The sequence below is a fragment of the Atheta coriaria genome, unplaced genomic scaffold, assembly GCF_025399875.1.
Source record: "Atheta coriaria isolate IRGN ID8LTWV9N9 unplaced genomic scaffold, Caltech_Dcor_3.1 hic_scaffold_9_pilon, whole genome shotgun sequence".
NCBI classification, from domain to species: Eukaryota; Metazoa; Arthropoda; class Insecta; order Coleoptera; family Staphylinidae; genus Dalotia; species Dalotia coriaria.
The window spans coordinates 3190296-3202240 of NW_027045451.1; the positions used below are offsets into that span (position 1 = coordinate 3190296).

At 36.3% G+C, this 11945-nt stretch overlaps 2 protein-coding genes and 1 long non-coding RNA gene across 5 annotated transcripts in view; 2 read left to right on the plus strand and 1 right to left on the minus strand.

Moving 5' to 3' along the window:
• The window catches only part of LOC135798481 (uncharacterized), a 54290-nt gene extending 52890 nt beyond the window's left edge, over nucleotides 1–1400 (plus strand). For both annotated transcript variants that reach the window (XR_010549714.1, XR_010549713.1), the window contains 2 exons: nucleotides 204–246; nucleotides 772–1400. This is a non-coding gene — a long non-coding RNA (uncharacterized lncRNA). The remainder of the gene's footprint in view (nucleotides 1–203; nucleotides 247–771) is intronic.
• A 4614-nt stretch (nucleotides 1401–6014) lies between these two features.
• Nucleotides 6015–9287, minus strand: CD98hc (CD98 heavy chain). Of its 2 annotated transcripts, XM_065312321.1 has the most exons (5): nucleotides 8926–9287; nucleotides 8696–8863; nucleotides 6612–7836; nucleotides 6280–6432; nucleotides 6015–6201 (listed from the first exon to the last, which is right to left on the minus strand). In XM_065312321.1, exons 1-5 carry the CDS (start codon nucleotides 9017–9019, stop codon nucleotides 6120–6122), a joined length of 1722 nt encoding a protein of 573 aa, XP_065168393.1. In that variant the 5' UTR covers nucleotides 9020–9287; the 3' UTR covers nucleotides 6015–6119. The 2 variants fall into 2 exon arrangements, with proteins under 2 accessions (XP_065168393.1, XP_065168394.1); XM_065312322.1 differs by lacking the exons at nucleotides 8696–8863; nucleotides 8926–9287 and adding an exon at nucleotides 7897–8025.
• A 1110-nt stretch (nucleotides 9288–10397) lies between these two features.
• On the plus strand, nucleotides 10398–11906 carry LOC135799295 (probable maleylacetoacetate isomerase 2). Its single transcript, XM_065312325.1, has 4 exons — nucleotides 10398–10656; nucleotides 10775–10826; nucleotides 10887–11113; nucleotides 11171–11906. Exons 1-4 carry the CDS (start codon nucleotides 10639–10641, stop codon nucleotides 11525–11527), a joined length of 654 nt encoding a protein of 217 aa, XP_065168397.1. The 5' UTR covers nucleotides 10398–10638; the 3' UTR covers nucleotides 11528–11906.
• Nucleotides 11907–11945: the final 39 nt, after the last annotated feature.

The following is an 11945-nucleotide window of genomic DNA, read 5'->3' on the forward strand; positions in this document are numbered from 1 at the left end:
AATCGGATATAATATATATCGCCCCCATGTTGATTCTTATCATTAAGAAAGATCCATCAGGCTCGTGTAAGTATTTTTTAACTAAACAGCACAAATTTTTTTATTTTGATTTTTGTTTTGTTTTTTTATTTTGTGTTGATGGTTAATTATAACATAATTCAAATGTATGAAATATTTTTGTTTTAATTTTTGTTTTCGTTTAGTTACAGCAGCGTTGTGCCTGGCAGTCCGATAAGCTGTACACTGGTAAGTTCAATTATATTTTTCTGTCAAATTTACATTTGCTGTTTATAAAGTAGTTTTCTATTTATCACGTACTACGTACTTGCAGGGCGTGTGAGTGGGGGGGGGGTCAATTGGGGAATTTACCCCAGGGTCCGTCTAATCGCTCTTAAATCGTAAACACAAAAAAATTACGAAAAACTAACAATTGCCGGCGCCCGCGGATTTTCCCCGGGGTCCGCGCTGGCTCTCGACGGCCCTGATTGCAAATAGGACTTACTAGTCAATGTTATAACAAAATATTACATAAATACTCTACGTAGAATCGAATTATCTATCGGGATCCAAAATCAGAATTTAAATATTCCAATACTTTTACACATAAAAACGAGAAATATTTTGCATTTTTTATGACAAAATCTTTAATTCCAGTCTTGTAATTGATGGAATTTCTAACACCTAAAAACATTCCTCGCACATTTGGTTGGTTTAAATAATTTGAAGACATTTATCTTGCAATTGTTTGATTTTATTCAATTCTGTTTTTAGCAGATTCGAGAAAAAGAGTTGTTTAATGAATTGGACTCCATTAGATACCTTCAAATTTTGGTAAGTGCCATTATATCGATCTCCGCTCGATGTTCGTATGCCAACCTTTTATACGTGTTTAGCAAGTGTATCGCAATACTGATAGTGACCGCATGTTGTCGCCGCGTGTTGTTGTTGGCTGTGTAGTTCGGTATACATGCAATGTGATTCTGACCATCGAATGAATCACGCGTATTCATCACGACTAATTTTGTCTCTTCAGTACATGAATAAGTTAATCAATTGATATTCATTAAACATTGAGCGGCATATACCGGAATCTCGCGTGATCGAGGTTTTACAAGTGTACTAGCGTTGAGTGTTTATCAATCGCAGAATAATTTTCGGTTTACCTGTGCGCGTGTGTGATTCCGTCGGCTAACGGTTATTTTTTCGCACCTAAAAATAACATTGGTATAGGATGAATTCCTGCAAATAGACAATATTGGTGTCCCGGAAATAAGTTTGTGAGTGCACGAATCATGGAGTTTACAATATGTAGCAGTGTTGGAGATGCACGTATTTTAAGGCTTTACTGCCACGTGATTTGATAGCCATCGATATATATTTGTTTGTATATTTTTTACTAGTATGTATTGTTAAATGTAACTAATAAAACTCAATGTAAAATTATAATATGTCTAATATTTCTTTGTGATATCCTCTTTGTTGTTTTCAGGATTGGCGCCTTAAATCATATTGCATGTAAATCTTAAGTGCGTGGAGCGAGTGCAACATAGTTGTAGATTGTGTTGTTGTTTTTAAAAAGTTGAATAAAGTAGAAACATAAATAGAAGTATCAAATATTAATGATAAAAACACTCGGTGGTCGAGTGGAGACGTACACCTGCTGGCATACTAGCAGACACGGATCGAATCTCAGGTATAGGAGGCATTTTTCTCAAATATAAAAATATCAGGTGTAATTTGGGTTGCATATATGAATTGCAACGAAATATAAGAGAAATTGAAATGCAAGTGAAGGCAAAATAAGAGAAGTAAGAAAACAGTAAGTGGAGAAACGAGAACAGAGAAATAGATGAAGGAGTAGTAATGAAAATAGGAGAAGGTAGCAGGAGGAGAACAGAGAGAGTAGAGTGGAGAAAAGAGGAGGTGTAGAAGAAAGAGAACAGAAGATGATCAGATTTTTAAATTTTTTGGCACGTGTCGTTATATGACAGTCACAGATTCACTGCTTCGATGCGTCTATTGCTCCCGGCCCATCCTACAGCTACGATGTCTCTGCGCTTCATCCCCGAAATTATCAGGCATATCAACAATTTTTATGGTGGGGGATCACCCCCAGAGAGAGGGAACTCCTTATAAGGACAATCCTTATAAGGTCTTGTAAAAATATTTCTAAGTTTTAAGTCGCCTCAGGAGAGGTGACACTTAAAAATATTCTTACAAGTTCTGACCTGTTGCTGAAATGAAAGAAGGAGTACACAAATCATACAGGTTACCTTAACAATTTTTATAGAGGGGATCATCCCCTGAGAGAGGGAACTCTCTTAGAGACCTGTTCCTGAAATGATAGAAGGCGAACACACAAATCAAAGAAGTCAATATATCTTACTATTTCTTTATTAATAATAGAATACAAGTTTAGATTTTACAAGTCAACAAAATGCATGTCGCCATATTTAAACAGGACTTACGACTTGCTTAGCCGCGCACATATCGCCAAGTACTACTTCATAAAGTTCTATCGAAATAATAAAATTAGTAAATAGCCAATTTTCTAGGTGATTGATAATGGAAACGAATACTCTCAACACTACAAACGCCGCTCACTCGACGTTCAGGGAAACTAATATACAGGGTGTTCCAGAAAGAAAATTCAAAGTGCAAAGAGGAAAATACTAAAAACGGCAGGTAAAACATAATTTTCACGGACACAAAGGAAAACATATATACAGGGTGTTCTAGAAAGAAAATTCCAAGTTTAAAACAGAGAACACTCAAAACTTACAACTAAAGGTGATTTTCTTCGTGCTGTTAGGAAAACTAATATACAGGGTGTTACAAAAAGGAAATTACTACATCACAAAAGAAAATGCCAAGTCCAAGAAGGAAAATATTAGGAAACACTAAATATAGACAGTTTTTTTATAGGAAATCAAGGAAAACAAATATACAGGGTGTTACAAACAGAAAATCAATAGTTCAAAGAAGAAAACACCTGGTAATAACAAATTTAGAAAACTTATAATAGAAAATCTAGAAAAACAAACATACAGGGTGTTACAAATAAGAAATTTCAAAATTTAAAAATAAAATATAAAAATTAAATAAAAAACGACTCGGAAACGACAAATTTAATCAGTTTTACATTAGAGAGCAAGGAAAATTAATACATAGGGTGATACAAGAAGGAAATCGCCATATTTAATAAGAAAATTCAAAATTTTCCATGCATGGAATTAGATTCACGCTTAGAGAGGGTGAAATAACGAAAATACAATTACATTTTAATTTAAGAATAAAGAGCTAGAAATTTAGAAATTTTCTTTGCGACGGATTCTCCAGATACGCCACAAGCAAGACAAAATGTATCCGCCGACGGCAACTCAAGCACACACGCGGAAGGAAATTTAAATCGTCTTTTACAAATATATTAGTCTCAATAATTACTTACAAACTACGAAAATACGTTAAAGAGCCTGTAGATTTATGAAATGAAATGAAAATGCAAGCAAGGAAAATTTCACGTTATTAAACCGATGATTGACACGACCATACTCTACGGGTAGATCGAAGTCGCATCCGACGACACGCATCAATTTTGTTTTATTACGGTACTCACGTTACATGCGACTTAAGATAAATATGAAATTATGATGTAATAACGTTTACAAACTTACCAGTGCATCAGGTAATCAAAGATAGTACTGAAACAGAAAAAAATACGTGTGTGAGAACTCGCACTATGATGCACACTTATTTAAATTCGTTTTGTCGTATAATGAACATGTATTATTTTAACACACAAATTTCACGGAATATTTTGCTAAGGAGAGCCGTTAATTACACTTACTTAAAACTACGAATAGGATACACATTTCTAATTCCAATTCTCAGCATCGAAATAATCCAATAGCCGACACGCACTTGTAAACACGAGTTTTATAATCATTTTACGCGTAAATCAACCTTTGCAAAACACTCCACACGTCTGTTGTCTTTCGGTGCCGAAATTAATGCTGATTTATAATCAATAAAATGTAATGTAATCGGAATGAATGAAATAATGATGCCGAGCCACGTGCAGGTAAGAACAGACTGAAGCGGTCCAACGTTCGCAACGTGAGAAGCAGCATTGCGCACGTTTATACCGATATAATAACTTGTTTATACACAAACCCCGATAAGAGTGTAGAATTGAAATAGAACATTTCTGATTTGCATTAAAATTAAATAAAATAAAATATAATATTTCAAATTTCGGCGCAACTTTACAAAAATTATCAAAAATATTGCACCAATAGTTCCCGAGACACAGCCAAATTCCATTTTTTTACGCAATTAACTTCAATACAGGGAAATACAGAATTAAATTACGCATCAGGGATAATTATTCCAAACTAATTGTGACCCCGCGTTTGCGGGTTATACTAAAAAAACTACAATTCCTAGCGAAACGAGTACTACGGCGCACTCACACAACTTTCAATATAACTCGCGTTACGGAACTTTCTGGCAATAAATTTCAATACAGGGAGATACAGAATTAAATTCTGCATCAGAAAAATTATTCCGAACTTATTGTGACACCGCGTTCGCGTGTTACATTAAAAAAACTACAATTCCTAGCGCAACGAGTACTACGGCGCACACACACAACTTTCAATATAACTCGCGTTATGGAATTTTCTCGCAATAAATTTGAACACAGGAGATTCAAAATTAAATTCTGCATCTGGAAAAATTATTCCGAACTTATTGTGACACCGCGTTCGCGTGTTACACTAAAAAAACTACAATTCCTAGCGCAACGAGTACTACGGCGCACACACACAACTTTCAATATAACTCGCGTTACGGAATTTTCTTGCAATAAATTTCAGAACAGAGAGAAACTGAATTAAAATCTGCATCTGGGAAAATTATTCCGAACTTATTATGATATCGCGTTCGCGTGTTATTATAAAAAAACTACAATTCCTAGCGCAACGAGTACTACGGCGCACACACACAACTAAAAATAATGTAAAATAAAATCGATGATTGACTGTCTGCAACGAAACCGAAGACGCATCCGACGGCACGCGTCAATTTTGAGTTATTACGGTACTCACGTTACATGTGATTTAAGACAAAAATATAATTAATTATGATTTAATAAAGTTTCCAAACTTACCAGTGTGTCGGATAATCAAAGAATAAGACGGCCGACGGATCGTCTTACGAGTAAGTATACCCGTAGTCACGGTTTACCATACATGATAGATGTTAATCAATACATTGTTTTCAATACATTGTCAATTATTTATGAAATACGAAGCGATTTACCGAATAATAGATAGAAGATTTAGCAACCGTACATGAGTGTTACGCGTAATGAAAACAAATATTTCCGCTAAGATTATCATGTTTTGCTGGAGAAAACTGGCACAACCCGCGTTAGAGGCTACAAGTTTCCGATTACTTTTACTTACATGGTAGCTCTTGCATTTGCTAATTGAGAACCAACAAGTATTAGTCCAATATTAAGTTCAAAATAGTTCCACAGGCGAAAGAACAATCACCGACGGCCGACGAAACCTCATACGTGCACATGTTAACTGCCGATTGAATTGTTCCACGGTTGGTAAACGTTTAACGCATGCAATCACACTAGCAAACCTCTGCCCACGTCCAAATCTGGTATATGCTGTCGACTGTACATTAAATATAAATCGATTTACTTAATTATGATATAAAGAAACAAAACTAGTCGCGATGAACACGCGCGATTCATTCCATGGCCGGAGTCACACTGCATGTGCACCGGACTGCACACAGCCAACGACGACAACACGCGGTCACTGCGATAAGCAGTTAGATACGCCAACAAAAAGATTGTTTACATACTTTCACCCAATATTTTACACAAAAAAAGGTTTGACTTCCTTTATGAGAATCTTCGATCTCGAACGAAATTATTTAACCAATTATTATAATTTAATATCAGACATTATGTATTCTTGAATAAAACGAAACAATTTCAATGCTTGCCTTTTATTACCTTGAAAATTTTAGAATCAAAATTGAAGTTGATACGAAACACTAAAAGCTTTACTCTTAAATGCATTTCCATGGTTTTATCATTATTCAGCTGCCTTGGGCACATAGGACAAAATAATCGCCGACTTCGGTGAAATTGGGAAGTCGTGCGCCGGTTTCTTAAGCCTGGAATTGAAAAACATGAACGATTAGAGCTGCTGGAAGATTGACTGCAAATCAATAAATATATGTTTGAACACTTACCCCAACTCAACATTAGTTTCGTTGTAGTTAGAAGTGAAATGCTGCACTGTAAACTCCTCAGGAATTTCCGGTATATCCTTTGCAAAATCAACAACGACCTTGTAATCAGTCGGATTGAATGCTACCAAATAACCAGGATTTCCAGGATAAGTCCTAGAATTATTGAAAAATTACGATTTAAAATATATTCAGCATCAAACAAGTAAATACTCTTACCCTGCCCTGCACACCGACCACAAGCAATAGATTAGTAAGCGTTAGTTGTAAGAAAAGGCAATTAATGATTAGTAATGTGTATGTAATTAGAAGCATTAGTTTTTAATTGAACTTACCTTGTATAAGCAAAAATGGTGTCATTCGCTGCTGTGTATAACTTCTGTACGCCAAAAAGAACCGATGGTGAACTTCTGGCTTCCTTCAGATCCTCAGTGACCTCAAAGTTTTTGTTCAGAATCGGCGAACCCTTAAGTAAGTACGCTACTACTTCGAGTGTTCCATCAGGATAAGACGACTGGGCAATATTCCACGCCGGCCAATTATGCTCCAAGAAAGTGGAAGCTCCTTCAATTTCTTTCACAAGTTGCGGCGCCGTGAGCTCATCGTGATCAAAAGCATTCCTATGCTTAGGCAAGTCAACCAATAATGTTCCGTTGTGTTTGTACGGCTTGAGCGAAGTCAATTCATCGCTAAGCATCAGCACACCGTTATTGGTTTTGTTCTTGATGATATCCCTCCATTGACGCACAATCGGCTGAACTTCCTCAAGATTCTCAGTCCTCGTATGCGTGTAGAACCTGTAGTCGTCTAAGTTAACATTAGCAGGGGTACTTACTAAGCCCTCATTTTTAAACGCTTCGTCGACCAAAAGACCCGGGACGTTTTTCAACATAAAACCATCAACGCCTGCATCAATGTAGCGACTCAGTACTGCCTTAAACTCGGCCTCAACTTTAGGATTACGGAAGTTAAGGTGTGGCGCGCCCTCAGGTGCGTAGTAAAACTGTTTACGTGTCTCAGAGTATACCCATGCCGACTTCTTAAGTTCATCGGTGGACGCCTTGGCAAGCCAATTGTTGGGTGGATCATTTTGAGCACCTTCTTGACCTCTCCAGATGTAATAATCAACGTAGTCGTCCGTTTTGCCCTCGGAGTTAGTGAACCAAACATCCGAAACAGTCGGATTTAATTCAATAATGATATTACGATCTTTATTATTCTGAAGAAATGCTTCGAGGCCAGGCGTTGTGTTCAAAGGTGCATATGTGTCATGTGGAAGTGTCAGGATGAAACCGTGATTAGTCGAGGCAAGTTCATTGGTAATCTCAGATTTGATATCGTCAAGTTTACGAAGTGGACCTTGTTCCCACCAGGTCTTTGGCTGAGGTGGTGTGCACTTTGGCGCAGCCACAATGATCATAATAGCGCCGATCAACATACCAGCCCATAGTAGCCAGAACACAATAAAGAGGAACCAACGAAGACGCACCCAGAAGGGGTCATTCGCACATTTCATCAACTCTTCCTTGGTCAGGCCCACGAATTCTCCTTTGACCTCTCCTAAAATTGAATAAAATGTATTACTAAATGACTATAAAATGCACAGGAAATTTTATGAACCATTAGGAACACCATTTTTAGTAGTCTCTTCAATCTTTTTTACAGGAACAGGGAGCTCAATTTCATCCATGTTCATACTGTTGCTTTAGACTCTGACCAAAGACTGAACATTGCAACACTAGTGAGGTTAACAAAGACAAGAAAAACCTGCATGCCAAGCCATATTAGTAAGCTTTTAAATGGAATTATGATCGTGTTACAATGCATTGTAAATTGTAATTCCAAACTCAATAAAGTATCGACGCATTGATAATGAAATAAAGAGGAAACACGTCGGTCGAAGGCTAGCTAATAAAGGCGGCAACAAGCAGTTAGCTTGCAACGTCCAATTAAAGCGGTTTCCTCCCTAGCAATGCTTATATTGCATTAAGTTAAGATATGAATTAAAAGCTTGAAAATTACTAATTCCATAGTGAAACAAATAACGCGATTTCTGATTGAAATCTATCAAAAACGATGAGGCCACGCGATTTATCGCATATTATGATGTAAGTTTATTGCATAATATTTAGATAAGAGCAGTAGTCAAACCTCAGTTCAAAAACAAAAAGCATGTATACTATTTCCTCATGTAAGCAAAAAAATGTAGGAAAAACATGTTTTAAACCAATAAATTAATAGAAGTATTTCTTTCCTTAAATTAGTATAACTAAATACCAAACATGGCATGTAACATAAGACAATAAAATCTAATAATAGAAATAAAAGTTGAAAACACACAAACAACATACAAGACACAAACACTCAGACTTCACTGTCAGCAATGCTCAAATCAAAAGTAATGAATGAATGCACATACCAATGTCCAATTTAGCATCTCCATTCTTCTCATTGGTGGTAAATTTAACCTCAGTTAAACTGATCTTGGAATTGGAGCTGACTTTAGTATCCTCCTTGGAGAGCATTTTCTCATCAGCGCCGTCGGGTTCATGCCCATTTGACTCCTGCACAACGTTCTTCGCTTTGCCTAAACATGAATTTCAGCCATCATAGATTAAAGTAACCGAATAAGAGCTGATGCAACCTTACCTTCCATGTCGTCTTCGGGAATCTGCTTATATGTGGCCGACGGCGACAAAGGTTCCTTTTCTTTCGCAGCAATATCCAGTTTCGTCCCTTCCATGTTGGAGCCGAAATTTTAACTGACGCGGTGGCACTTTTCTGTGATTACAACCGTCGTTGAACTTTCGGAATGAAGTAAAAAGGGAGCGGTTCGACGCACAGCAGACAAGCGGGGATCAATCTCCTTTGGGTTTATCTTGAACACGCCGAATTGATGACGCGAGCACGCTATGTGAAAATGTACAATGGACTGACTATCTCCGTCCTTGCTTGCTTTAACCAAAACAACTGCACGATATAGATGATAAAGCAAGATAAAGTATGAACAGATTTTGACAACTGACAGGCGGTCGGTACTCAGCGCTAATTTCAATTTATATACAGACGAAAAACATTACCGATGACAACCAATATTTTCTCTTCAATTAACGCAATTTACATATTTAATAGATAAGAAATAACCTTTATTCTCATTACGTATGTGTAGTTATCTATTTACAAGCTCACTTTTGTTGTACAATGGTGCAGTTTCAAGCTGAATATGAGCTGTGTAATTCAGCAATTTACAATTTTATAGCAAATATATGCAATTACTCTGTTTTTGTATATAACGTGCACGAGAATTTTTTTACTAAAATTCAAACTGGTTTTAAACAAATAACGAATGCAAATAATTTGCATGAAATCGTTACAAACATTGCAGTTGAAACTATGTTTTGTAACTAGGGAAAATGTTCGTTATCTCTTGTAGGGTGACGGCAAAAACGCTTTTATCCCCAAGAAAGGGGTTGTTTGCAAGTTACGCAAAAACCAGTAAATATTAACCAATAATTATATATTTTAATGGAAAGATTCCGAATTCATATTTTAAGTAATAAATTAATTCATTTATAAATACATAAAATGGTATTTTTACGAAATAAGCGCCCAAGCGCGGCGGTTTCATAATAGATATTGTTGCAAAACTGTTTCGTGCACAATCAAAAAATTGCATTTCAACTTGTGCAACTTATTAGGGTGAATACGGGAGAACAAGTTGCACTCATTTTAAGGGTGCGATGCGTGAGAAACTGTTTTTTAAAGGGCACAAGTGGACAGGGCCGTAGTAAATTAAAAAAGCAACATAAAAATGTATGTAAAAAATTAATATTAAGTTTGTTTCTTATCTGTAAGCGGTTACTTGTGATATAATAAAGCATATGCTTGTTTACATGAATATTAAGCTTCTATCTAGCAATCATTCTTTCGAAAACCTTGAAAATACACACCTGAAGTATTCGTAAACTTTTGAAACCTGTTAAGCGAAAAATTTGAATTACAAAAATAACTGATTACCATACGTGCATACGAGGTGTAGGATTTTGAGATTTAGCAATGTAGACGGTGTAACTGGTGCAAACCAGTTTATCAAGAAAATTATCTCACATTCAACAAGCGAAAAGAAAAAACTCGCAATAAACAAGTAGCATAAAGTGGAAGCTGGTGGCGGTAGCCATCCCAACCGGGAGAGCACTTCGAATCGCAAATCGCAGTTCGCAGCATTCAGTCTGAGTGCGAATCTTACCCTTGCGCGTCGCTCCAAGGAACCGTTAGCTCCTTAAATAATCGATAAATGCGGGTCTAAGTATTAAGTAACAAGTATCTCAAGGAAGATCCTCCAAGAAAAGCCATTTCTACGCAATGTCAGTTATTGGAAAGGTACGCACACAGTTGACAAATCATTATTAATAATTTTTAGCGGCTTTCTCATCGAAAACATAAGTTTCAAAATTATTTTATCCTGTTTTTAAATGTATTTTTATTCTAACCTCAACAGCCCGTCCTGTACTCGTACTGGAGGAGTTCTTGTTCATGGAGAGTACGAATTGGTGAGATTATGAAGCCAATCTGAAAAGAAAATTGATTTATTATAAGCCATTTATTTCCAGCTCTGAATCTAAAGGAGATTCCATATGACATAAAACCTGTCTCACTAATTAAGTCTGGTGGTGAACAACACTGCAATGAGTATCGAGATGTCAATCCCATGGAGCAGGTTCCAGCTTTGCACATTGATGGCAACACTCTGGTGGAGTCACTAAATATTCTCCATTATCTTGAAGAGACCAGACCACAGAGAAGTCTAATGCCTCATGATGTCATTAAAAGAGCCAAAGTATGTTGCATGTAGGATTGATGTCACCAATTTAAAATAATGATCTTAATTCATCAGGTTAGGGAGTTGTGTGAAGTCATAGCATCTGGAATTCAACCTCTACAGAACTTAATAGTATTGATACATGTTGGTGAGGAGAAGAAAAATGAATGGGCTCAACATTGGATCACAAGAGGTTTTAGGGCAGTGGAAAAACTATTGTCATCCAGTGCAGGAAAATATTGTGTTGGTGATGAAATTACCTTAGCTGACTGCTGCCTCATTCCACAAGTATTCAATGCACGTCGATTTCATGTCGATCTGCGACCATTTCCTATAATTCTGCGAATTGACAGGGAACTCGAGAATCATCCGGCATTCAGAGCGGCACATCCCAGTAATCAACCGGACTGTCCGCCGGAGGCGCCAAAATAATTTAAAATTATACGAGTCGCCATTTTGTTTACATTCCAAGAGAATAAATGAATACATAGTTTGTAAGTCAAATAATGAATACCTAAAGTTATAGTACAAACGCGTTGCTTTTCTTTCTGCTTTAATGAATTTATTTTGCGCAATATTGATTACCAATGGATTTGGTTTCGTTTGAGATTTATTTTTTTACGCTTATGGCTTTGTTATTTTTCTTTGTTGCTTGTTTTAAATTTTGACAATAATTGCAATGCTTTTATTTTATTGTAATTTTTTATAGAAAATTTATCAAATTCTAGCCGCTTAAAGTTGTAAATTTTTGATAAAAATGTGTAGATGATATGCTTTGTTCTTTTACATAAAATAAACGTTTTTATTTATATCTGCACCTGTTTTATCTGAACACGACACACGTTGAATT

Bases quoted from the DNA above. Each gene is read 5' to 3' on its own strand.
- CD98hc (XM_065312321.1), bottom strand. From the start codon at position 9,019: ATGGAAGGGACGAAACTGGATATTGCTGCGAAAGAAAAGGAACCTTTG. The intron at 8,864-8,925 runs GTAAGGTTGCAT...ATTCATGTTTAG, and splicing joins TCCCGAAGACGACATGGAAG to GCAAAGCGAAGAACGTTGTG. The intron at 6,433-6,611 runs GTAAGTTCAATT...CAATAATTCTAG, and splicing joins ACCATTTTTGCTTATACAAG to GACTTATCCTGGAAATCCTG.
- LOC135799295 (XM_065312325.1), top strand. The intron at 10,827-10,886 runs GTGAGATTATGA...ATTTATTTCCAG, and splicing joins TTCATGGAGAGTACGAATTG to CTCTGAATCTAAAGGAGATT. The intron at 11,114-11,170 runs GTATGTTGCATG...TTAATTCATCAG, and splicing joins ATGTCATTAAAAGAGCCAAA to GTTAGGGAGTTGTGTGAAGT.